Consider the following 26,391-nt stretch of genomic DNA (forward strand, 5'->3'; position numbering starts at 1 on the left):
ACTCTGAAATAAACTATAGTGTTTAAAATAACAGGGTGCAAGTAAATGTACCTGATAAATGTGGTTTCTCACTATTAACTTCAGCTTATTCGACAGTGACTTCCTGTTGGGACCGGAAGCAGAGCAGTGACATCAGAGCGACGCAGAGGTCAGAAACCCTCTCTCACAGCCATCTTGGATCCTGTGCCCTGAACTAGTGAGTACTCCTGCGTAAAATCTACTGTCATCCAACGTTGGTTTAGTCAATTCAACACCTAATTTGTAGCTGATGTTGATGTTTTAGTGTACCTGTGTCGAACGGTAAAGATTTGTAAAAATGGGTGATTTGTTGAGGAAATATCTTTATAAACACAACCGGCTGACTGTTCAAAATGGGGGAAGCGAGACGCACCACCACTTGCTGTACTTCAGCCGTTGGCTTTGTGTCTAGTGAAATCTTTAAACCATGCGAAAAGTAGCGTTGAATACAACTATAGCCATGTTTATGAGAAATCTGTAATTTCATCGGAAGAAGGGTAGTTGCGTGACGTGCGACAATAAACACTGGCTGGATAGTTATTTTCGCAGCTTAAACATAACGTTACTATGAACACATGCTGTGGTAACAGTATAACCTAACGTTACATTATAAAGGATTATAAACTGATTTCCTAAAAAAAGTTTAGGTTTAATTTGTGGAATGAGTTTCTCTCATTCAGCAGTAACGTGACAGAACTCAGAAACACACGTGAAATGTGCATCATAGTGCACGCGCAAACACGAACAACGTGTACAACTGTTTGGGGGACGTTATGAGTCTTATTTGTTCAATTTACCTATTTGCAATTGATAAAGATCACAATTTCTATTCGGTGGCCTTGTGAAATGTTATCAAATAGCGCAATACTTTGAGACAACAGCAATGTTTAACTGACTCGGCAGTGGGACAGCTGACAGCCAACAGAGGCCTACAGGAAGAGGCCTAGATTGTTTCAATAGAAAAAGCCTCATGAATACAAAACTGACTAACACGTCTAAGCCTTCATGCAGACTTTAAAAAGCTTATAATGTATTGTTTTTACTTTTTCTGTTTTAGTCCAGAATGCCAGGCGAAGCCACAGAAACTGTCCCTGTTACAGAGCAGGAGATGCAGCAGCCCCAGGCTGAGACGGGTTAGTAATGCTTTTAAAAGTGCATGTCTGATACTAAACACTGGTTGTCTGAGGAGGGTCCTGGACATATTGCTTATTGTACTGGTCTTTTTAAAGCAAATATTGAAATGCTCATTCTATTCAGGGTGTTTTTGCACCTGTTTTAGGCTTTCTTCAGGTTTCTTGTAGGGTCTTCTTGCAGCTGTTATAGAGATTTTGCAAACAAGTTTCTCTAGTCTGAGTGGTGTTGGGTGGGGATACAGTTTTGAGTCAGCCTTTCTCCACCTAGAGAGTTTAGGTTAATGTGCTTGAGCTCCTCCCTGAATAAAAAAAAATACAAGTCCTACTAGGCAGTGCTCCATAATGTATTTTGAGAGCAGTGCCACCAAGTTCTACAAATGAAGGCTCCAATACCACACATGTAAAATAATATTGCATGTTTTGTCTCAGAATCATAATTAACTGGAGCTTGAGCTGGGTATGGAGTTAGTCACTCAGTTTAAACAGTTCATTAATTTACATATATATGTTAAAAAACAAATTTGTGATAACCACAGGTATAGCTCCACTGCTATGATAAAAAAGCAAATTTAAAAATATTTAGTTTCTGTCGTGTTTATGTAAAAAAGGGTTTAAGTTCATACTTGGTTTTTAGACTTAATCTGATTTAAATTATATGCACAACAAGAAAATGGCAATATGAAACCTAGAAATAGGACTATATTGGATTCTTATTAAACTTGCAATAAAAACATTGGTATATGCTTTTATTTCTTCACTACTTTTAATATAAATGTACATAAATAATACATACAATTCTATACGGATATGTCTTTCTGCCCAAAATATTGCATTAAGTTACTAGTAAATCCATGGATAATAAAATTTTCAGTGTTTCTCCTGTTTTACTAGTCTAACTCTTGACAATATAATATGAGTCTGGAGCCCTGTTTTTAAAGGGTCATTCAGACTATATTCATGTTAATTAAAAAAAATAATTGACCGTCACTTTCATCATAGAGCAATTCTACTCTTATGTTAGCAGTTTAAATGTTCTTCAAAGTATATTTTGTTTGAAAATTGTCACACTGTAGTTTGAAAGGTCATGAAATCCTGTTTCTTTATTTGGATAAAAAAATGCTACATTACGAGGAAATGGCAGAATGTTTGTTTTTGAAGCAATCCAGGACCGCCTTGGTCAACAGTTGGTTTGTCTGTACAGCATATTGAAGCTTAACGGTTTGTGTGAATGGAGTATGGACATTGCAACTCTGCATGGTTTTCCTAACACTGCACTGATTTTAGTAATCATGACTCAAATATGAGTTACCCTTAGGATATTGTGTTAGATTGGATAGTGTTCTGTTTGCTTTTTCAGGGATTTACTGTTGTTAAAAAATTGCTCACAAATGCTCTAGGATGCTACCATTTATTGTAAGCTGAAGTTATGACTACAAGGCTGTGAAATAACCCAAGAACAGGCATATTTGTAATAGTAAACAAACCATGTAGTTTTTATTTAATTGTTTTAGCATACTCATTCAAGAGAAAATAGTGGTTGCCTTGCCTAGAAAGATAGTGTTTACAGTGCTTTGATATTATTTCAAGACATATGCATTTGAACCTTTTAAATTGAGATCATGTACCGTATATAGCAAAAATAGTGGTATCAAAAGAACCAGTACTATCGGTACCATACCAAGTTGTGCTAAAGAAAAAAAACTATACTTTCATGTTTTTTTTGTTGTTTTTATATTTTTTATATACTCGTAGAGAGGGCTTGGTTCGGTGCCATAAGTGAAAGCATCTAAGGCTGCTAATCGAGACTGCTCTGATCCACTTGTTGAGAGGAAGCCACAATATGAACAATTACTAACCAACTAGTGATCCTGTATTAATTTTTTCTATTCTGCACTGAAATTTTAAGCAATGAAGCCCATAAACACTGCCACATGCTTGTATTGCAGACCCCAAACATTCAGATCCAGAAATAGCCTAAGCTAAGTTTTAAAGTAGTCTAATATGCATATTGTAATTTTCTTCAGCATGCATCTTTGGCAACATAAACATTCATATTCATGAAGTTAGCACTTCTGTTGAAGAGTAAGTTAGAAGTCAGAGCGCATTTTCTAGCATGTGCTCAGTTTTATTTTATTTTTTTTTTGTCTTACCGTTTTGTTTTATGCGTGCTTCTACATAAAAAACATCCCTAAACAAGTATCAAATGATGACGTGTATAGCCAAAAATAACACCTAGTAAGTATTTGTTTCCGCTTCATTATAAAAATCTTCGGTAGAACTGAAACATGCGTGAGATTAAATCTTTTAGTCTCATATTTTAGTTACGCTGCACTGCTGAAAGGCTCAGATATAAGTTCCAGTTAATCCTTGGCTTTTTAAAAGACGGACAATTCAATGTTATAGATTGTTATAATTATAACTAATTGTATTTTTTACTAAAACTGTACTATTTAGCATTTCTTTTTCTTTTGTTTCTTGCATTAGGCCTATGATGAAGCACATTCTGACTAATTAAATTCCATAGATGCTCTTTCTCTCTCTTTATAAACAGTTGATTTTGTATCATGATTTTTTTTTTTTTTGCGCTTTGGTGTAGAGAACTCTTTTCAACTGTCTTGGTACCATGAAAACCTAATTAGGATGTCAATGAGATGTTCCACTTTGCACTGTGTTTACTGACAAGTGTGTAGATTTTTGCATGTAGAGTTTGGAGTCTTAAATTTTTCTAACAAGATTTGGGCTGTTTGGTTTGTTTTGGTAGCTAATTGTGCATTTGAGGATCAGTTTAACACTTGTGAAACTAAAAGCATCCTTTGTAACCAGCATGGATGTGATGGATTACACCATGCAACTTTTTAATTGCCAAAAAATCACTCTAGCCCTTTTATTTCCATTAGCCACACTTGCTGCTGCAGCCCCTGCCCCCTCTCAGGCAAAGCCTAAAGATGGCAAAACTAACCCTAAACTGTCCTCATCTCCTCATACCACCGCTTCTAAGCCTGTTCCTGCAGGACGCAGAAAACGCTCTTCTCTATCTGCTTCCTCAAGCTCCCCTACCTCTCCTAAATCTGCCTCTGGCCCTCGTGCTACCCCTCCATGCTCTCCTTTAGCCTCTCCTCCTGCTGACTCTCCTTTAGCTGGAAACTGAGCAAACTGCTCCCAAGGTGGTAAAGGCTGGCAAACAAGGGAAGCAACAAAAAGCAAGAATTTTAAACCCGCCGAACAAGAGCGGTCCCTTCCTCTACTTCCAAGCTTGTTCAAGAGTCCTGCAGCTCTGCCAGTTCTTGCTGTACCAGAGGTAGCAAAACCAACAGGTACGTGCAGATGCTATCCCTGTCTCTCCCAAAGTTGCTGTGGCTCCTGTGGCATTTAAAGTAACTTCCAAAGCTGCTGCCCCAGCACCAAAATCATTTACAGAAGCTGTGGCTTCTAGTCCACCCAAAGTGTCTGAAGCCTCCAAAGTTGCAGCTGAAGCTCCAAAGCACCAAGCACTGGTGTTTCAGAAACTAAGACTACTTCACCAAAAGCACCTTCTAAGCCTGGGCCAGCCTGGCCAAATGCCCCAGCCACTGCTACTCTCCCAAAGCCTGCTCCTTTGGCAACATTTGAGGATGATGATCTCCCACCTCTCCTACCACCTGAGAATCCTTTTACAGTGCCTGCTTTTCCCCCCCATGCCACCTACTACAATTACTGTTATCCCCAACAGCTCCTAAAGCTGAACCTATTAGTAAAGTTGATTCTGCCCCTAAAGCAAAGCTGCTCCTAAAGCTAAGCCAGCTTCTAAAGTTGAGCCTGTCCCCACCCCTAAAGGTGCCACTACTCCTGTAGAGAAAGCAGCAATTGCCCCCTAAAATTGAGGCTGCACCAAAAGTTGAGCCTGTCCAAATCCCTAAACCTGAGGCTCCCACTAAAATGAGGCTGCTGCACCTAAAGTTAAGTCTGCTCCAACTCCTAAACTGGAGTCTGTTCCCGCCCCTAAATCTGAAGTTCCCACTAAGAAAGAGGTTGCTGCTGCACCTCAAGCTAAGGCTGCCCCAAGTCCAAAAGCTGAGCCTGTTTCTGCTTTTAAACCAGAGGCTCCTGCTAAGAAAGAGGCTGCTGCACCTAAAGCTAAGGCTGCACCAGCTCCTAAAGCTGAGCCTGTTCCTGCCCCCAAACCTGAGGCTTCTGTTAAGAATGAGGCTGCTGCACCCAAATCTAAGGCTGCCCCAGCTCCTAAAGCTGAGCCTGTTCCTGCCACCAAACCTGAGGCTCCCGTTAAGATTGAGGCTGCTGCACCTAAAGCTAAGGCTGCACCAACTCCTAAAGCTGAGCCTGTTCCTGCCCCCAAACCTGAGGGCTTCCGTTAAGAATGAGGCTGCTGCACCCAAATCTAAGGCTGCACCAGCTCCTAAAGCTGAGCCTGTTCCTGCCTCCAAACCTGAGGCTCCCGTTAAGATTGAGGCTGCTGCACCTAAAGATAAGGCTGCACCAGCTCCTAAAGCTGAGCCTGTTCCTGCCTCCAAACCTGAGGCTTCCGTTAAGAATGAGGCTGCTGCACCCAAATCTAAGGCTGCCCCAGCTCCTAAAGCTGAGCCTGTTCCTGCCTCCAAACCTGAGGCTCCCGTTAAGATTGAGGCTGCTGCACCTAAAGCTAAGGCTGCACCAGCTGCTAAAGCTGAGCCTGTTTCTGCCCCAAAGCCCGAGACCCCTGTTAAGATTGAGGCTGCTGCACCTAAATCTAAGGCTGCACCAGCTCCTAAAGCTGATGCGGCTGTTAAGACTGAGGCTGCCTCTGCCCCTAAAACTAAGGCTGCCCAAAGCCCTAAAGCTGAGGCTGCTGCAAAGAACGAGGCTGCTGCACCTAAAGCGAAGTCTGTCTCTAGTCCCAAACCTGAGCCTGTCCCTGCCCCTAATGTTGAAACTTTTGCATCTAAAGTTAAATCTACTCCTGGCCCTAAAGAGAAGGCTGCTCCTCTCCCTAAAATTGATGTGTCTTCTCCGGTCATCAAATCTGAGCCTATTCCTGCCCCTATAATTGAGGCTGCTCCAACACCTAAAGTCAAGTCTAGTCCTAAAGATAAGCCTGCTCCTACCCCTAAAGTGGAGGCTGCCCATGTCCTTAAACCCGAGTCTGTTCCTGCCTCTAAGATTGATGCTGCTCCTGCCTCTAAAGTTAAGACTGTTGCTGGTCCTAAAGCTGAGACGGTGACTTCTGCTAAAGTTGAGGCTCCTAAGATTGAACCTACTCCTAAAGTTGAAACTGCTGCTCCAAAAGCTGAAAAAAAATGTTCCTAAATCTAAATCTGCTCCTGCCGCTAAAGTTAAAACCTGCCCCTAAGGTTGAGGCTGTTTCAGCAGCTAAAGTCGAGGCTGCTCCTGCCCCTAAAGTCAAGCCTACTACTCCATCTAAAGTTGAGCAAACCCCAGCCACTAAAGCTGAGCCTGTCCCTGCTTCTAAAATTGGCCAAGCCCCTGTTCCCAAACCAGTTAATGTCTCATCCTTGCTGGAGCCAGTCATCAAGAACGACACGGGTATCCTCCTTTTCTCTTTCTGTTTGTCTGTCTTTCTACTCTTATGTTGGTATGTCTTAGACTTTAATGACGTTAAAGCTTTACTTGAATGCCTTTCAGAAAGTTTTTCAAACAGCACAGGGTCAGTAATAATTAAGTTTTGAGTTTATCAACAAGTTTTTTTGTCAACGCAAGTTTTGTATAATGGCTTTTTTGGCTTCAATCTTGTATCCTGTGTAAAAGTATTTGTAAAATTTGGCACTGTAAAAATATTTACACTTCATTGCATTTGAACATTTTGATTTGTTTTATCTGGATGCTGGTAAAAATGTTCTGTTGTTCTAATTGTAAATTAACAGTGTATCTGCATGTTTTAGGGTCTGGAACTGAATCTGACAGTGATGAATCTGTTCCTGACCTGGAGGAAGGAGACTCTGCACAGACGCAAACACAACAGGCACAGGTAAGATGTCTACAAGTAGTATTTTTGGTCCTAATTTGCTTACTTTTTTTTTTTTTTAACCTTATCATAACTAAAGTTGCGTTCCCATTCCATAGCTTGCAGCTGCCAGGCCGAAATCGATGAGGAACCTGTCAGCAAAGCAAAACAAAGCAGAAGTGAGAAAAAAGCTCGCAAGGTAGGTCTTCCTTGAAAAGCAGTTGAATCAAATTACAACGCATGCACAGTTATTTTAACTGTATCCTTACCTTCCTTTACCAGGCTATGTCCAAACTGGGTTTGAGGCAAGTTGCTGGTGTTACCAGGGTAACCATTCGCAAGTCAAGACATTCTCTTTGTCATCACCAAACCAGATGTCTACAAAAGTCCCGCTTCAGATACTTACATTGTCTTCGGCGAGGCAAAGGTAAACAATTGGCGCAAAGAAGCAAAGTGTTTTATGCAAGGATGGTGGGCATTCCTGCAGTATCAGTGGTTGATTAATTTGATTTGGAAACCTTCCATGGTGATCTAATCCTAAGTGACCTCTTGATGATGATTTGACAATTTGACTTTCGTTCTTCTGAGTCTGATGAAGCCAAACTTTGTCCTGAAAGAGAGAAAACACTGGTGTGAGAAACATGGCAAATCTCACAAAACAAAGTAAAATACGGATGATTTCTGTTCTTTTCAGATTGAAGACCTTTCCCAGCAAGCTCAGTTAGCAGCTGCAGAGAAGTTCAAGGTTCAAGGAGAAGCAGTTTCAAACATCCAAGAAAACACACAGACGCCCACAGTACAGGAGGAGAGTGAAGAGGAAGAGGTGAGCTTTGATGCTCTTGTGATTCTTGCACAGAATAATACTGATCATATTTGCACTAAAGGTCTTGTTATATAATATTTAAATATCCACATCCATTAAGTGAGTTTGCCTGGCCTTCTACAGGTTGATGAGACCGGAGTGGAGGTCAAGGACATTGAGCTGGTCATGTCACAGGCCAATGTATCCAGGGCGAAGGCTGTGCGCGCACTGAAGAATAACAACAACGACATTGTCAATGCCATTATGGTGAGTTAAAATCTTAAAATAAAATAAAATTTAAACTTTTCTGTGATGAATAAACTTTTGACTTTCGTTCTTCTGAGTTTTTCCTGAAGCCAGTTTATTTGTTCTGAGAAGAGCTTGGGCTTTAAATGAAGTGTCATGGTAGTAAAAAATCGTACCTAATTCCTTGTTTTCTTTTTGTTTGTTTTTTTCTATTTTCACAGGAATTGACGATTGTAGATGGACATCAGGGACTGGGTCACATTAAGATGATGCTGATTAGATCTACACTATTGTTTGTACAATTTATACCCAAGAGAAATAAAGGAGTGGCTTGATAAAATGTTATTTTATTTTATTGTGTATTTTTTTTACTAGTAATTGAAATTATATTTGTTGTATAGTAAATTTGTTCTGAAAGGCTAAAGCATGAATGTGCATAGAACAACAGGAAGTAAAGATATAAACTCTTGTCTGAGGGTGGATCTTTATACTTTAATAACACATTCAGTCATTTAAATTAAAGGATGTGATGACCTCTCAATGATGTGTGAGATTTAAGTATTTAAAATATTATTATAAATGGAAGATGGGCCCTCACATTTGCTGTTGACCTGTTTGTTTGGCAAAATAAAAAATAATATTTAGGGACTTTTATTTTGAAGACGCGAAAAGGAAAAGCAAGCAGCAGTCTGTGTCACAACCTTATTTCTTACATAGTGTTTGGTTGATAAAAATGCCTTCAACTGCTTTTACAGCACAATAAACGTGGAATTGTTTCCAGCGTTTATATTTACATAAACGTTAGCTGATCAATTAAACAACACGTTTTTAATGACTAAATGTGTTGTGTAAGTTCTTAGATAACGTTTGTCCGCTAGCATACATGCGTGCCTAGAATCCTGTCGGATCTACAATCTACTGTTTTAAAAAACGGTCTCTTTTCTAATGTCAATTGATAACGCTGAAATGGTTCTCGGGATACATCTGTCTGGGGTTTTAAGATGCGTTGGATCAAGGTCGGGTGTGAATTTTCGGCGACTGTTCAACTCTGATGACAAAGGACGCGTGTCTATAAGGGTGAGAATCACTTTTGGAACTTTCACCCTCATATTTCACACTACAAAATGTTTCAGTTTAAAATAATTGTATCATAATGTAGCAGTTTTTGCTTTTCATATAGGGGCACTTGGGGAAAAAAGTAACACTTGAAAAAATATTCAAAACTTAAAAATTTCACTCTTCAAGAAGCTGCTTGCCACTTTCCGATTAAAAGAAGGTAATCGCAGCTAGTGGTCTAGTTGGTGGACAAAATTCAACCCTAAAAGCATATTTGATAAAAGGCTACATGTATAATTTGACATTGACTTAATAGATAATTTAACAATCATAATCGTCGATACCTGAAGGGATAGGCTACAATCCAAAGCTGATCTATACACTAAACACATTTTGTTTGAATGGGTATTATAATTTTCAAACAGTAAGTATTATGGGCATGTCAAAGCAAATTTGCAAAGTATCTCTTCAGGGTCAAAATGAAATAAGTTATGGTGGTAAATTTCATTATACTAGACTACTAAGGAACCTAATTCATGTAAAGCCAAATGTTTGCATAAATATACTTTGATTGTAGTTTCAAGAATGAAGATCCAAAAACCCAGCGAACCTCCAGGTATCAGTATAAACAGATGTATGAAGTATCATGTCCATATTGTGTCACAGGTGCTGTATGATGGAGAATGCCCAATTTGTGTTAAAGAAATTAGCTTTCTTCAGTTTCTTCAAAGAAAAAGAGCCGACAAAGTAGATTTTGTAGACGTCTCACTGCCAGAATATGACGAGAGCAAATATGGAGTCAGTTATGAGATGGCAATGAAGGAAATGACAGTGATTGACAAGAATAACAAGGTGAGTGATGTGCTTCCACACTTATATCATGTGAAGTAGTTAAGTTTATAAGTTTGCATTTTTAAATTTATTTATATTTAGCGATTTTTAAAAAAATTAAATTAATTTTTTTTATCCACAGCATTAAGAACATCTGCATTAATTCAAGATACTTAAAATTGCCTGATCAAATATGTGTTCCATTTGTCCTTCTGAGGGCAGATTCACCAAGGCGTGCCAGCATTTACAGTGATGTACGGTGCGGTGGGTTTGGGTTATCTTGGCAGATTCCTGTCTCTCCCACTGATCAGGCCTGTAATGGATCGAGCCTATGGGGTGTTTGCACGAAACAGACTGAAGTGGACGGGCAGAGAGAAATGCACCACTGGACGCTGTGTTAAAAAAGAGACATAAGGGTCGGAGGACTTTGCAATGGCCTTCACACTGTGTATGCATTGTTAGCAACAATTATTAAAGGGGTAGTTCACCCAAAATGTAATATTCTTGCACAGACTGATTATTTTTCTTCATAACCTCTCATTGCATCAAATAGAGTCATGCGTATTTGTTTTTTTTTTTTTCTCCTGTATATACACTCACTGGCCACTTTAATAAGTACACCTTACTGCCGGGTTGGACTCCCTTTTGCCTTCAGAACTGCCTTAATCCTTCATGGCATAGATTCAACAAGGTGTTAGAAATATTCCTCAGAGATTTTAGTCCATATTGACATGAAAGCATCAGGCAGTTGCTGCAGATTTGTCAACTGCACATCCATGATGCCAATCTCCTGTTTCACCACATCTCAAAAGTGCTCTATTGGAATGAGAACTGGTGACTGTGGAGGCCATTTGAGTACAGTGAACTCATTGTCATGTTCAAGAAACCAGTCTGAGATGATTCACGCTTTATGACATGATGCGTTATCCTGCTGGAAGTAGCCATCAGAAGATGGGTACACTGTGGTCATAAAGGGATGGTTATGGTTAGCAACAATACTTAGGTAGGCTGTGTCATTGACACAATGCTCAATTAGTACTAATGGGCCCAAAGTGTGCCAAAAAATATGCCCACACTATTACACCCACCACCACCAGCCTGAACAGTTGACACAAGACAGGATGGATCTGTGCTTTCATGTTGTTGATGCCAAATTCTGACACTTACCATCCGAATGTCACAGCAGAAATCGAGACTCATCAGACCAGACAATGTTTTGCTAATCTTCTATTGTCCAATTTTGGTGAGCCCGTATGAATTGTAGCCTTTTACAGTGAAGTGCGCTGGGTTTGTGTTGGCTTGGCAGATTCCTGCTCTTTTGCATACGTCTGTTGTAACAAGTGGTTATTTGAGTTACTGTTGTCTTTCTATCAGCTCGAACCAGTCTGGCCATTCTCCTCTGACCTCTGGCATCAACAAGGCTTTTGCGCTCACAGAACTGCCGCTCACTGGATATTTTCTATTTTACTGACCATTCTCTGTAAACACTAGAGATGGTCATGTGTGAAAATCCCAGAAGATCAGCAGTTTCTGAAATACTGAAATTGGCTGTTTAGAAGTTTGCGTAAATGAGCAGTTGGAATGAGCAATGGCCGATGAGTGTATTTTGTTAAGGTGAATCATCTGTTAAATATCTTTAAATAACAAAAAAATTCATCATAAAGTTATAACTATACAGTTATCTATTAAGTTGTCTGATTGAAGATATGATGGAGCCATAGGTGCACAAATTAATAAAAAAAAAATTGTCAGTAACAAAACTTTAAACAACTTAATATCTTTATAAATACAGTAAATTATTCATATACTGACAGAGTAATAACGTCACAGTGTTGACATTTTGAACACCTCTGAGAGGGGTGCTTTTTCTAAATTTAGATGCCTCCTGACTAGTCATCAACTGTTAGGATGTGGTAGGACAGGTTGTGCTTTAATGAGGAATGGCTAGAGGTTTGGTCAGTGCTGCTGTAAACTGGCCAATAGGCTTTGTACCTCAGAGTAGGGCGGGATTAAAAATCACAACAGAAGGAAGTGTAAACACAAGAAGTAATGCAAAAGCAATATAAGTGTTTGGGAAAGAAAGTGAGCATTTATAACTTTGAAGTCAAGCTCAGGAGCAGAGGAGAAAGTTAAAGGTAAGACAAATTATCTTTAGTTTAGTTAGCCAAGTTTTGAGATCTAGAAGTCACCTTCAAGGTTAAGTATGGTTTTATGAATTGGAATTATACTTGACCTTCTGTCTTAATGAAGAATATAGCAATATATTTAAAAAAATGTACAGTCTGTTTTTAAAAGTATTTTAGGGTTGTTGTAATTGCCTAAAACCATTCAACTAACAAAATTTTATTACCTGGGGGAAAAAAAAATAACTAAAACGAAAATATACACTCATCAACTATAATTATAGCTAGTTGGCAAGGAAATCTTTCTCGTTTTCCTTTGGTTAAATTTATAAATAAAATGAATATTAATTTTATTAACAAATTAAATGAAACTATATACGCATTTAAAAACAAAAACTTATTAAAATACATAAAAAATCAAAACTCAATTCAAGCTACAAGTGTGATAAGTTATTTTCGTTTTGTATTTTTTTATAGATCTCTACAACTTAATGACAGATTTCTATCAGTAATGAAATGTAACACTGCAAAAGTCTGATTTTCTTAATGTTAATAGAAATGCACATCCATCCTCAAACAAACAGAAAAAAAACAAAACAATGACTATATTGGATATTGATGGTGTCATCAAATTCAATTATTAATAAATGCTTTAAAGGTATTGTTTATTGTTAGCTTATTAGCAAGTGTAATAGCCAATGCTTGCAAATGATATCAAGTCTCAACATTAACTACTAGAAAAATATATTTCACATTTAATTAGTGTGGTTCTAATTTAAGACAATCATTTGCCTGCAATATTTACTGAAGTTAGCATTTTCAGCAGTTTACATAATAAAAGCCTTGTCACAATACATTAACAATAATATTTTACACGTTTAAAAAAATGCAAGAGAGAGTCATGGGTTTAATGGCAGTTTTTTCTTTCATAATATATGGAATTTTATTTGGAAGGCTAGGCTGGAGGATTTCACGTGCCCAATTGAAGCACGTGGAAACATGTTGTGGATCTGTGTGTACACAATGTGACAGTGTGTCAGTCCTCAGACCACAACAAAGACAAAAGAGGCAAAGAGTTTTTCCTCGGTCTGCCATGTGACCAACACTATAAATACCAGATGAGTTCTGGTGCTTCATGGAAGTATAAAACGGTATTTTTCTGACCTATGTTGACAGTGTCGTGTTTCACAGCTCTGAGCAAGGCTGAGTTTTTTTGTTTACAGAATGGCTTGACATTCTGCCATATTAAAATATTACTGTCAATAGTATACCATGTGAATTGAATTGACTCTAACTTTATACAGTATTTATGCCGTTTATTAGATTTATTAAAAACACTATTAGAAAATTTTGGGGATTTTTCAGAGGATAATTTGCAGATCCAAAATAATTAATTAATAAATAATATAATAAATAATCGTTTATTTACTTCATTATTTATTTGTTTATTTTAAGATGAAAATGGGTTTCAGTAGAGTAATAACGCTTTAAATTATAATTAACTAAATTATTATTAAATTATAATATATTATTTGTGCATTAAAACTTGCTCTTATTTATTAATATGTTAAATGGAGAAAAATTATGACCATCACTTGCCATAATTTTCAGAAGATACCATTAAAATTTGAGTCAGGGTAACAACAGTTTATACAGCAAACAATCCTATCAGGCATATTTAGTGCAAAAATCCTTGTTTGATATGTTCAAAGACTCAGACACAGAATGTAAAAAAATACATATAATTTGATTAAATCTTTTTTCTTTGGCACTGCGTTTTAAACCACTAGTATTTACCCATTTGTCTGTAATATTTTTTTAATAATTAAAATTAAAATACAATTTTTTGTGATCACTTATCCTTCTATGTATTTTTATAAGTAGGCTACAGGTATTATGTTGTTTCATGCTTATGTAAATATATGTTACACAGAACGAGAGTTTAATATTATTTCTCCCATATATTTTTTTACATTTTATTATCAAAAAGATATTTGAAACATCATAGTACACACCTTCTATTTAATAACATTTCTATGTATATAAAACCACTTTTATCCATTTAATTTGATGTGGACACCAAAAATAGGACAGCACATCTTTTACTCATGTATATAACCAGCAGAGGGCGCCCAAACATAAATCAACATTAAACATTGCTTGGGTCCATATACAGCAGGGTTGTCAAACTCAGTTCCTGGAGGACTGCAGCCCCACACAGTTTAGTTCCAACCCCACGTTCAACACACTTAAGCTGCGGTCACACTGCACTTTTCTCCCCATAGACTTCCATTCATAAGCACGCGAATGCGTCAGATCGAAAACTCAAGGTCGTGCTGAAAGTTTTGCAGTTCAATGCGTAGCAAAGTTCAAGCCTGGTGAACTCTGACCTGCGAAATCGCATCACTTGACTGCGTGAGACCAATCAAGGATCAAAACATGACCACTCTGGACAGAAAATTTAAATATGGACCAATCCCTTGCTTTTTTAAATGTCTAATCATCTTATTTAATCCCGCCCCTTTTCGCAGCGCTGTACGACAGAATTTTGCAAGCTTAAACTCTAGCGTGACTGCGGCATTACCTGGGGGTTTAAAACAAGTCTGAAGGTCTCAATTAGTTTGATCAGGTGTGCTTAATTAGGGTTAAAGCTAAACTGGCAAGAGCTGTGGCCCTCCAGGAACTGAGTTTGACATGTGATTTACAGTAATCAAGCGGTTCAAAACCGTTCATCAAAGATTTCCCTTTCCATTCATCAAACACCCATTCTTGTTATAGGACAATTTTGAAAAACTGTTTTGATTCACTTCAAATGTTAACTACTGTAGACTTACCTGTTTGTAGAATCAATGTAAATAAACATTTTTCACGAGCATACATTACAAGGATAGAAAAATCAATGAATAAATGTAAAAAGTACCTATTCTCTAGTGCTTAATTGTGTTTTTTGCTTGTATTTTAGACGTCCCGTGACTGTAATTCTTTTACCAAAGTGTATCTCCTCCTCATACAGTTCATCTACCCTGGACTTTGTTGTTTTTGTCTCTTTACTCATGGATTGGTACCTCATCAAAACTCGGGTCTCTCACCTGGGCTCAAGAAAGCTCCGGTTACTGTCTAAAATGAAGTATCTACTCACAAACATAAGAAATGTGCCTCACTTTGCCAAGAGGCCTCATAGATCATGTAGCTTTTGCTCTTCACCTGAGTCAACAAGGAGAATCTCTCTCAAATCTCACAGATCAATGAATACTGTCCGACTCTTAGAAGCCATTACTAGTAATATGAAACACGAGAACATACTAGGTCCTCAGATGTACAGATTTTACTCAACCTCCAATAGAGAGACATTCAAAGCAGAAGCACCCATTGGAGTTTACCAGAACGGCAGGACTGCGTTTCAGCTGGATTTACTTGGAGCAAGATTAGGAGAGTCTTATCATCGTCTCTCTAGGCACGTTAATTCATATTTCAGGCAGAAACAGGTAACGGTGATGGATTATGAGCAGGATAAAGCACTAACCAGACCACCGAGACGAGTCAGAGAGACAGACGCTCTGGAGAGACCATTGAGCAGGTTCAAGAAGCTTATCCTGGACTACAGCTCTTCCACATCAGCTCCTTAGCCAATCGATTTGGGGAAAGTTACAGCTATGTGGCCAATCACATTAACACTGTGTTTTCACCAAAGCAAATTCACATTAATGTATCGCCAGATGAAGGCTTTAGAAAGTCTAGAATTAGAATGCAAATAGTTACGAGTAGTAAAAGTGTTATTCATGAGGAAACTACCCAGAGATTGAGACCAGAGATTGATGACAATATATGTAGTTCATGGGAAGAAGGATACCTTCACTTTGCCCGTCATATCAATCGATACTTTGGAGCAAAAGTAGCAAATAGAGGACATCAGATGTCACATACCGAGACAAACATCCAGAAGACATCAGATTCCAAAACAAAGACCAAACTTCACTTCTTCATCCAAAATCTCCAGGCTTGTTCCACATGAGCAGCCTCACTACACGCTTTGGGGAAAACTACACTCACATGGCCAAACACATCAACCAGTACTTCAAGGGATCTACAGCTTCAGAGAATAACGGAGAGCTGGAACATTACCGATGTTCACCAGAGCTCATCCAGAATAAATCAGTCTCCTTTTTTGATTGTCTTTTGAATCCCTCGACTATACCTGGCTTTGTGGGCAGCTACCTAGGAATGAGCTCCGGCCGGCGAATTGACCAGACTAAAACTATGACAAGAACAGCAGAGGAAATGCTGGATACAACAGTAAGTCATCTGTGACATAGAGCAGACTGGTTAAAGGCACAGGTGTCAAAGCCAGTTCCTAAAGGGCTGGAGCTCTGCACATTTAGTTGCAACCCTATTTAAACACACCTGATCAAACAAATTGAGTCCTTCAGGCTTGTTTAAAACCTGCAGGTAAAGCTGTGATCACACTGGGCTTTGTGTGTGAAATTCTGTCGTACTGCGCTGCGAAAAGGGGCGGGATTAAACAAGATGATTAGACATTAAAAAAGCGAGCGATTGCTCCATGTTTTAAATTTCTGTCCAGAGAGGTCCTGTTTTGATCTTCGATTGGTCTCACGCAGTCAAATGATGCAAATTCGCAGGTCAGAGTTCACCAAGCTTGAACTTTGCACCGCAACGAACTGCGAAACTTAACTCATAACCCTGTGTTTCCGGTCTGATGCATTCACGTGCGGTTAGCGGTTGGAACTTAACTGTGCAGGGCTGTGGCCCTCCAGGAACTGGCTTTGACACCTGAGGGTTTAAGGCAGAGCTGCTTAACCCGGTTCCTGGAGATCTACCTTCCTGCAAAGTTCAGCTCCAACCCTCATCAAACACACCTGAACCAATTAATCAGGACCTGAACAGCACTTGATAATTATAGGCAGGTGTGTTTCATATGGGTTGCAACTGAAATCTGCATTAAGGTAGATCTCCAGAAGCGGGGTTTAGTACCCCTGGTTTAAGGCATACACCCTTAAAAATAAAGGTTCTTCACTGGTATTGATGGCTATAAAATGGATCTTCTCTCTACAGCCACACTATAAAGACCTTCTTTTGGAACCTTTATTTTTAAGATTGAAGTTTTCCTATAAGATGCAAAGTCAGTATAACAGTGCGTTACTCGCTTTTTCTTTGAAGTTATTTGTACATTTTGCAAGCAGTTCATACGTTTGTCTGTCCTTGTTTGCCCTTACAAATCATGGCTTCCCAATCATCCCCATCTACTGAACTGGTTTTATCACTGTCTCTCCACTCCAATAGCTGGTGTGTGGTGAGTGCACTGACGCCGTTGTCCTGTGGCTGCAGTCGCATCATCTAAGTGGATGCTGCTCACTAGTGGTGGTGTGGAGAGACCACCACTTTGGCTGTATAGCCATACACGATAAATGCACTGTATAAATAAATATACATTACTTACTTAAAAATATAGCTTCTTAATTATTGCTTATGGTTCCATGAAGGAACATTAACATACATAGAACCATAATTCATCCATAGAACCATAATTCATCCATAGAACCAGAATCCATATTTCCCCAAAGGTTCTTTAAATGATAACAATTTTACTCACGCTTAGAAAAAATACTTAATTTAAGACTTAACTGTTTATTGAAAGATTTTTGGAGGAACCAAAAAGGTTCTTCTGTTGGATCACTGCAAACATACTTTTTGGATTCCTTATTTTTAAAATGTGAATCTATGCTTTCAAATCAACTGGATTAATTTTAAGATCTCTTTTCTAGGGTTTGAGGAGGAGGAAAGCAGACGAGATGACTAGAGTTCTATTAAAAAAGCTGAAAAAAGCTACGGTCACATCATACATCACTTCTTGCATAGAGGAACTGAATGCTCACCTTATTCAGCACCCGGCAAGCAAAGCTGTGGTGTGGCAGGTAACACTCAAATCCATTTTCAAATGTAAACTGATTGATGTTGTTCAGTTAATTGCTTATATCATTGCAGGAAAAAGCAGCACCACTGCTCCTTAGCCATCGCCGCATCTTTTGGATGAATGAAAACCTTCAAGAAGCAATTAGGGAAACTCTGGCTCTGATTGGTTATGTGGATCCCGTCAAAGGCTGTGGGGTCAAAGTGCTTTCCATTGATGGAGGAGGAACCAAGTATGAGCATCACATTTAATAAGCCAACTACGAAAAATATGACCTCAACATGGCTTTTATCTACAACTGTTTTCTTCATTACAGAGGGTTGGTTCCACTGCAAGTGTTAAAACATCTGGAGGCTCAAACAGGAAACAAGTGTATCAGCTTTTTGACTACATATGTGGAGTCAGCACAGGTGATGCATAACACAACCTGCATCTGAAAGTAATACAGACCATATAAATATATAATACTTTTCTAATAATAAATTCATTATAATAAATTGATAATGATATAGTTCTTCCTGAAAAAAAGAAAACTGCCAGTCATATAATCCTGTTCAACACAAAAAAAGATGTTTTGAGGAAACTGGTAACCACTGACTCTCATGGGATTTTTATAGCTTGGATTATAATGGCTACTGGTCTTCAACATCATTCAGAATATCTTCTTTTGTGTTTAACAGAAAAATCTCAATAATAATAATAATAATAATAATAATAATAATAATAATAATAATAATAATAATAATAAACTGCTAAACTAACTTAGACTTGCATGAAATCACTATACATCACTATATAGCCAATTTATCATCATTTGTATGTCGCTTTGGATGTAAATGTAAAAAGATATCCATTTTAAGTTTTGGATGGTCTATTCCTTCAATGTCAGTGAGATTTATCCTACATTTTTAAAGAAATTAATACTTTAATTGATCTCCATACTCTTTAAATGACCATTGTTCTAGCCTAAATAATGCTTAGTTGCTAATTTAAGTGTCATATTATACCATACGTTCCATATTTTGATACAACGAAAATGATTAGTTATTGTTTGTTTGTTTATTTATTGGTTTGCTACTTAAGACCCATCTACGCCAAATTGGGCATCCTGTTTTTTGGAGTGGGGGGGAGGGGGATTTGCGACAATGACCACATGAGTTATTATTATGTGGTGCATATACATATATAATTTATATAATCTACTTTTATTGCACAGGAGCGGTTCTGGCTTTCTTGTTGGGTCTAGCTCGCATCTCGTTAGATGAATGCGAAGAGATGTATCATCGATTTGGGACAGATGTTTTTCGGCAAAACCCCCTTGTTGGTACAGTGAAAATGGGCTGGACGCACTCCTACTACAACACTGAAACATGGGAGAGGATCTTAAGGTTGTATTTACACACTCGGTAGAAGCAGAAACTGAATACTGTATCAAAGCCTGCAATGCTTTTTTAACTGTTAATTTTTGAATCACAGAGAGAAGATGGGGGAAGACATTTTAATTAAAACCGCAAGAGATGAGCTGAGCCCAAAGGTGAGAAGCATTTGACTTTTTTCCAACTCTGTTTACTAGAACTATGTTAAGCTGCTTTGACACAATCTACATTGTGAAAAGTGCAATATAAATAAACATGAATTGAATTGAATTATGTTATGTTATATAATATATTGAGTTATCAGAAATACTGCTTAATCAGTGAAATGTTGTAATAGTTTCTCGTTTAGGGTCATAAACATGTCTATAAAGTGAAACTACACAAAAATCTGTTGTGATTATGATGCTCATGGATCATTTTTTTAGGGTTAACTAAATGTACAGTTCTGGATTTTTTTTTAAAGAGACGTTTTTTTGCTTATAATAATAAACAATAACAGTAAATGATAAATAAATTAAAATAAATAACACAACATACGAATGACACGGTGGCGCACTGTCACCTCACAGCACGAAGGTCCGCTGGCAGTTTTGTGTGGAGTTTGCATGTTCTCCCCGTGTTTGCGTGGTTTCCTCCGGGTGTTCCGGTTTCCCCCACAGTCCAAAGACATGCGCTATAGGTGGATTGGGTAAGCTAAATTGGCCATAGTGGATGAGTGTGAATGAGTGTGTATGGATGTTTCCCAGTACTGGGTTTCAGGTGGAAAGGCATCCACTGTGTAAAACCAGCCTGATCTCATGAGAAAACGTAAGTAATTACGTTTTGTCAGTTCAGTGGCTAGTTCATACAAATTCGTACGACTTTAGTTGTACAAAAATGTACGATTTTTAAAAGGAGGCGTGGCACCAAACCCCACCCCTAAACCCAACCATCATTGGGTGATGAGCAAATCGTACTAAATTGTACGAATTAGACAGTATGAATTCATACAAATTAGCCACTAAATTAAAAAGTTACAAGTTGCAGTGAGATTGCGTTGGTAAAACATGCTGGATAAGTTGGCGATTCAATCCACTGTGGCGACCCCTGATGAATTAAGGGACTTAGCCGAAGGAAAATGAATGAATGAATGATTGAATGAACATAGCATACAAAAAACATACAAGATGTTTAAAAGCTATGTTTAGTAATTTGATAATGTATAAAAAATAAAGATTTACAAATTTACAACATTTTTTTATTATTTATTTATTTTTTGCATAGCTTTATTTTGGTGAATCTTCTAGTTTTCCTCTGTTTTGTTCTGTTACCTCTGTTTCTGTTTCTATGGTTACTGTGTATGTTCCACACCTGTTTCTAGTTTTATTTTTAGTTCTAGTTTTGAAAATTAACCTTAACAAACTCATAACGAGGGCGACACGGTGGCTTAGTGGTTAGCACTGTCGCCTCACAGCAAGAAAAAGCCAGGGTTTAAGCCCCGGCTGGGTCAGTTGGCATTTCTGTATGGAGTTTGCATGTTCTCTCTGTGTTCGTGTGGGTTTCCTCTGGTTGCTCCGGTACAGGTGAATTGAATAAACAAAATTGGCCATAGTGTATGTGGGTGAATGAGTGTGTATGGATGTTTCACAGTACTGGGTTGCAGCTGGAAGGGCATCTGCTGTGTAAAACATATGCTGGATAAGTTAGCGGTTCATTCCGCCGTGACCCCTGATGAATACACTATGAAGTCACTAAGCCGAAGGAAAATGAATGAATGAAACTCAAAACGAAAATTCACAACACTGAGGTTTAAACATACTTTTAAATGCTGATTTTTATGATCTCCAGACTGCTGTTGTCTTCTTCCACAGGTGTCTGCTGTGAGCGCTGTAGTGAACTGGGGGAAAAGCCCAAAAGCATTTATCTTCCGCAACTATAACCATGCTCCGGGAAGACTGAATCGATATGCTGGAGGATCAGGATATCAACTCTGGCAGGCCGTCCGGGCCTCGTCTGCCGCTCCAGGATATTTCCAGGAGTTCCCTCTTCACGGTGACATACACCAGGTCAGAAAAGTCAGTTTTAGTCTATGTTTAGTAGACTATGAATGCGCTAGTCTTAATGAAATCTAGAATTACAGGAACATTTTAACGGCCATATTCACACTAATTTGTGTTCTTTTAAAAACTTCTCTCTGATTTGACCACTCAAACAGCATTGTTAGGCATCAAAAAAGGCAAAGTATTTTTTGAAAATGTATGTGGAGAACTTTTTTCTCTTGTCTTTTCTGCAGGATGGTGGTCTTATCCTCAATAACCCCTGTGCTCTGGCTGTCCATGAAAGCCGTCTGCTGTGGCCCCATCAGCAATTCCAGTGTGTGCTGTCACTGGGCACGGGACGCTATGATAACGCTAGAAGAGGACCTGCAACCTCCACCAGTCTGAGAGCCAAAATCAGCAACCTGATCTGCAGCGCCACCGATACTGAGGGTCAGCCTGTTTTACCATGACGAACTTCTGTCAGCTACTTATAATCATTTAATACAATTGACAACTTAAGACTATGCAAAACTTTTTAAAAATAGTCTCTTTAGAGGTTCAGTTTTCTACCATCATAAGGGAAACTTTGGTTACTTTTAACATTACAGAGATTTATTTGTATTATACACACACACACACACACACACACACACACACACACACACACACACACACACACACACACACACTCACTGTAAAAAAAGACTCAAATTAAAAATTGTAAGGCAAATTGCTGCAAAGTTTTTTTTGAGTTGACTCAACTTTTAACCCAAGTACTGCACTTAACTCAATTTAAGTTGAGTCAAATAAAAAAATCTGCAGCAAGTTGCTTTACAATTTCAAGTTTAGTGATTTTTTTTACAGCGCAATTAACATAATATGTATTTAACAAGACAATAAACCCACCCACAACCACAAAAAATATTATAAAGAATTATTATAAAATCAGTAACACAAACTCTTTATTTTATTGTAAAGTTTGCACATATTAAAAAACTATAATTTGTTTATTGTTAATTAAATAAAAAAATAATAATTATTATTATTTTTATTATTTTAATTATTAAGAAAAGTCTACCATTATTGCATGTTTTCATTTATTAATATTATAGATAATAATTTTACAATTATTAATTATGTACAATAGACTATTTACAATTATTTAAGTATTTATAATACAATATACAATATAATATAATACAATATATTATACAATATGCATACAGGGTTGGGCCTGGTTAGTACTTGGATAGGAGACTGCCTGGGAATACCAGGTGCTGTAAGTTTCCCAGTACTGGGTTGCAGCTAGAAGGGCATCCGCTGTGTAAAACATATGCTGGATAAGTTGGTGGTTCATTCTGCTGTGGTGACCCCTGATAGATAAAGGGACTAAGCAGAAGGAAAATGAATGAAGGATAACTGTAACACAATATACAATTATGTAATACATTTTAATGTTAAATGTACGCAGACTACTTTTACAATTAATTAAATTAATTACATATGCATGTGTGTGAAGACACTAATGAGAACACTTTAAATTAAAATGAAACCCTTTAAATTAGCTAAAAATTGTCCAAAAAAAATCCTTGATGGAATTTTTTTTAAAGATTATTATAATGTTTAATATACAAAGAAAAAAATAACTGCACTGACAAAACGTATGTGGAACCAGAAATTTGTTTTACATTGCATCACTGCAAAAACATCCTTTACTTTAAATCAGTGGTCTCAAACTCAATTTCTGGAGGGCCGCAGCTCTGCATAGTTTAGCTACAACCAGCTCCAACTCACACCTGCTTAATAGTGTCTAGTAGTCTTGGACTCCTTGATTAATTGGATCAGCTATGTTTGAGTAGGGTTGGAGCAAAGCTGTGCAGAGCTGTGGCCCTCCAAGAATCGAGTTTGAGACCCATGCTTTAAATAGTAAATGTAATTATAGCAATGAAACTGAAAATATTAAATCAAATTGACACTGTATACAATTAGCCAGTCAAAAGCATGTTCTTTTACACATATTTCCATATCATGGATATATTATAATGCTGATATTGTTTATCCATCCATTTCTAGGAGTTCACACTCTACTGGATGACCTCTTACCACCGAATGTGTATTTCCGCTTTAACCCGATGCTGAGCTCAAACGTGACACTGGATGAGAGCAGACCTGAAGTGCTTCAGCAGCTCCAGAAAGACACACATATGTACCTGGACCGGAATCGAGACAAACTGGAGTGTCTGAGTGAAGTGCTGATGGCAGAGCGCACGGCAATCTGGAAAACGCGGGACTGGATCAGTGAGAAAGCCTGGGAGCTGCAGCAGCGCTGGACCTGAGGGGAGCTTTCACTGTCCTGACAGAACAGCAGATGAATGTATGCGCTGGTCTTAATCAAACAAATATAGAATTATATTAACATTTTTACTAAATGTTTTCTTTTAAAAACTAGATTTGGCCACTAAAACAGCATTGTTAGCCACCAAAAACATTTTTTTAAACACTCTCCAAGGTGGATGAATTAGAATTCTTTTTAAAAGCCTTCATATTAAAGAGAGAGTTCACCCAAAAATAAAAATTAAGCATAGCATTTACTTACCTTGACTTTTCCAAACCAGTTGAACACAAAAGTGTAAATATTTGGAAGAATTTTAGAAACGTGTAACAATTTACCTTCAAAGTATTTCTTTTTCTTAATTTTTTAATTTGTTTTCATTTTTTTAAATTCAGTGTGATCTATGAAAACAAAAGCTTTCAAAAACAACAGCGCATTGTTAAAAACAAACCACTGATGCAGTTTTAGTCATGTGACTAATTCAAATAAAATGCCATTGTACAGCAGTTGTTTTGGATGCTCTTCGTTTTGACGGTCCTGTGTTGCTTCACCTCACTGTTTACCCTTTTATAATACTGTGTTCTTTTCCTCAACATTTTGCCAAGATATTTGAAATAGCCAAATAAGTGGCAGGCAGAAATATCTTAAATTAAATTAAATTAAATTAAATTAAATTAAATTAAATTAAATTAAATTAAATTAAATTAAATTAAATTAAATTAAATTAAATTAAATTAAATTAAATTAAATTAAATTAAATTAAATTAAATTGAAGTGTCTTATATAATATAACACATACACAGTACAAGGATGAAGGTGTATTCTGTTGTTTCAGTGAGGATGAATGCTTTTGGGAAATTATTGAAAACGACAGTTGTGGACACGGGGCGTTTTTAGGTGTGTTGGGAGCCTGTAAATGGAAGCCGATTTAGTTCAAATTTCTAAAAGAAAATAAAAACTGTTATCGTCTCTAAAAAAATGTGTAAAACAATTTAACTTGTAAAAACCTTTCAAAAAGCAGTATCTGTTGTTTAAACTGACTGAATGTATTTAGCACTTCTGCAATGAAACCATCATAAGCTTGTAAATGTGCATCGATGTGAATATTTAATATTATAATGCGTAAATTATCTCTTATATGTATTTATTTCTTGTATTAGTATGTAATTTATCAAGATTATGAAATTAAAGAAAACATGCACCTGATTTGATTGATCTAAGAGCACTGATTGTTTGTCACTGAATGTTTACAGTTATTTCTGAAAGAAGAAAGCACAAAAAAGGATTATGTAAGGTATAACTTAAAAATTCTGATGTTTTTATTTACCTATAGATACTAGCAATACTTTGAAAATATCCCAGTTATAAAGATGACAGAAACAATATCTTATACTATCTCTCATATCATGCGTTTTTCTTTTAATTATCTAAGATGTTAAAGTTCAAATTCAAGCAGCTTCAACCAATTATTTGGTAACTAGTTTCCCACATTTTCACAAGTTTGCTCAATTTCCTTTAATATTACTTGTTTGTAATATTTTCTTTAGTTGGCCCAACTTGATTTCATTGTCTAATCAACATTCATTCATTATTCAATGATTATTGAAGTCCAATCTACAATATCCATTTTGAATATGATGAGGTCTGAAAATAAGCCTTCATTTAAAGTCAATATTTTGCACCTCAAGCAAGCATAGAAATGTTCACTCTTACAAAATTATCTGGTGTTTTAACAATGCAAACATGGTGATTTTAGTGTTGTTACAGTGCTAATAAATCAGTCACGTAGTCTCTGCTCATGTGACTAGCAGTGACTGACATCAGTCAAGAGCTCTGTTTGTTTTTTTGGACAAAATTTTCCCTCTGAGAGGTTATTTTACTTCAGACTCTGCTTTGAAGGAACTGGTGGACTCCTTTTCTATTTATATATATCAATATTAAGGCTTTTGTGTTGTGGCGTAGGAGAGAAAACATGGACAAAGAGCACAATTATGATGCTTTTGTAAACTGAAACCAGACGTAAAGGAACACTGAATCCACTGAAAAAGGGTAAGGAAAAACATTCTCATTTTATAAAAAAAAAAAAACAAGAAGAAAATATAAATGCACAGCTACATATATGATTTTAGCAGAATTTATTATTTCTACTTTTGCATTCAATATTTTTACATTTATATAAATACTTTATGACAAATCTGTCTTTGTTATCTGGAACATCTTTCCCCATGACTGCTTGTAAAAGCAGTGTGATGATGTCACTGTCAGAAACACAATGTATGTTTGATTATGGTGGCCGTTTTCTCAGGCTTGAGCTGAGAGTTGTGAGTCAGCTGCTTCTGAATTACCTCTGTCATTGAAGAGTGTCAGCAGCGAAGACTATCATGCTAAATATAATGTTTGCTCATGTATTTAGTTTAACTCGATGTATTTAAGAGAAGTACACTAAAATAGATTTTAAAATGATTACAAAGTATTTCAAGTTATCAATTACTGAAGTAATACATAAATAAGTAGAAACTAAATGAACTATAGCAGTATCTCAATAACACTAAAATAACACTGGATGAAATGTGTTACCATAAACATAAAATTAGT

General features: G+C 37.1%; 2 protein-coding genes, 2 non-coding genes and 1 pseudogene across 4 annotated transcripts; all 5 read left to right on the forward strand.

Annotated features, from left to right (window-relative positions):
- Positions 1-110: 110 nt before the first annotated feature.
- On the forward strand, positions 111-8,479 carry naca (nascent polypeptide associated complex subunit alpha). Its single transcript, XM_056448997.1, is given in 9 exon segments — positions 111-196; positions 1,076-1,151; positions 7,025-7,117; positions 7,206-7,285; positions 7,369-7,433; positions 7,435-7,513; positions 7,781-7,909; positions 8,033-8,155; positions 8,356-8,479. Coding segments are annotated over 8 exon segments (753 nt in total). The 5' UTR covers positions 111-196; positions 1,076-1,081; the 3' UTR covers positions 8,470-8,479.
- LOC130217875 (small nucleolar RNA SNORD59) lies at positions 7,633-7,705 on the forward strand. Its single transcript, XR_008835915.1, has one exon. It is a non-coding gene; the product is annotated as a small nucleolar RNA SNORD59 (small nucleolar RNA).
- Positions 8,192-8,267, forward strand: LOC130217876 (small nucleolar RNA SNORD59). The gene has a single exon (XR_008835916.1). It is a non-coding gene; the product is annotated as a small nucleolar RNA SNORD59 (small nucleolar RNA).
- Positions 8,480-8,484: 5 nt separating the features above from the next.
- Positions 8,485-10,520, forward strand: LOC130217018 (uncharacterized). The gene is made up of 3 exons (XM_056448994.1): positions 8,485-9,211; positions 9,857-10,042; positions 10,244-10,520. Exons 1-3 carry the CDS (start codon positions 9,080-9,082, stop codon positions 10,433-10,435), a joined length of 510 nt encoding a protein of 169 aa, XP_056304969.1. The 5' UTR covers positions 8,485-9,079; the 3' UTR covers positions 10,436-10,520.
- A 1,363-nt stretch (positions 10,521-11,883) lies between these two features.
- On the forward strand, positions 11,884-25,002 carry LOC130216859 (calcium-independent phospholipase A2-gamma-like; annotated as a pseudogene).
- The last annotated feature ends 1,389 nt before the right edge of the window (positions 25,003-26,391 follow it).

The sequence above is a fragment of the Danio aesculapii genome, chromosome 23 (genome assembly GCF_903798145.1).
Source record: "Danio aesculapii chromosome 23, fDanAes4.1, whole genome shotgun sequence".
NCBI lineage: Eukaryota > Metazoa > Chordata > Actinopteri > Cypriniformes > Danionidae > Danio > Danio aesculapii.

Excerpts from the sequence above, each read along its gene's own strand:
- LOC130217018 (XM_056448994.1), top strand. The coding sequence starts at position 9,080 with ATGTCAATTGATAACGCTGAAATGGTTCTCGGGATACATCTGTCTGGG. Across the intron at positions 9,212-9,856 it reads AAGGACGCGTGTCTATAAGG|GTGCTGTATGATGGAGAATG; the intron begins GTGAGAATCACT and ends ATTGTGTCACAG. Across the intron at positions 10,043-10,243 it reads TGATTGACAAGAATAACAAG|ATTCACCAAGGCGTGCCAGC; the intron begins GTGAGTGATGTG and ends TTCTGAGGGCAG.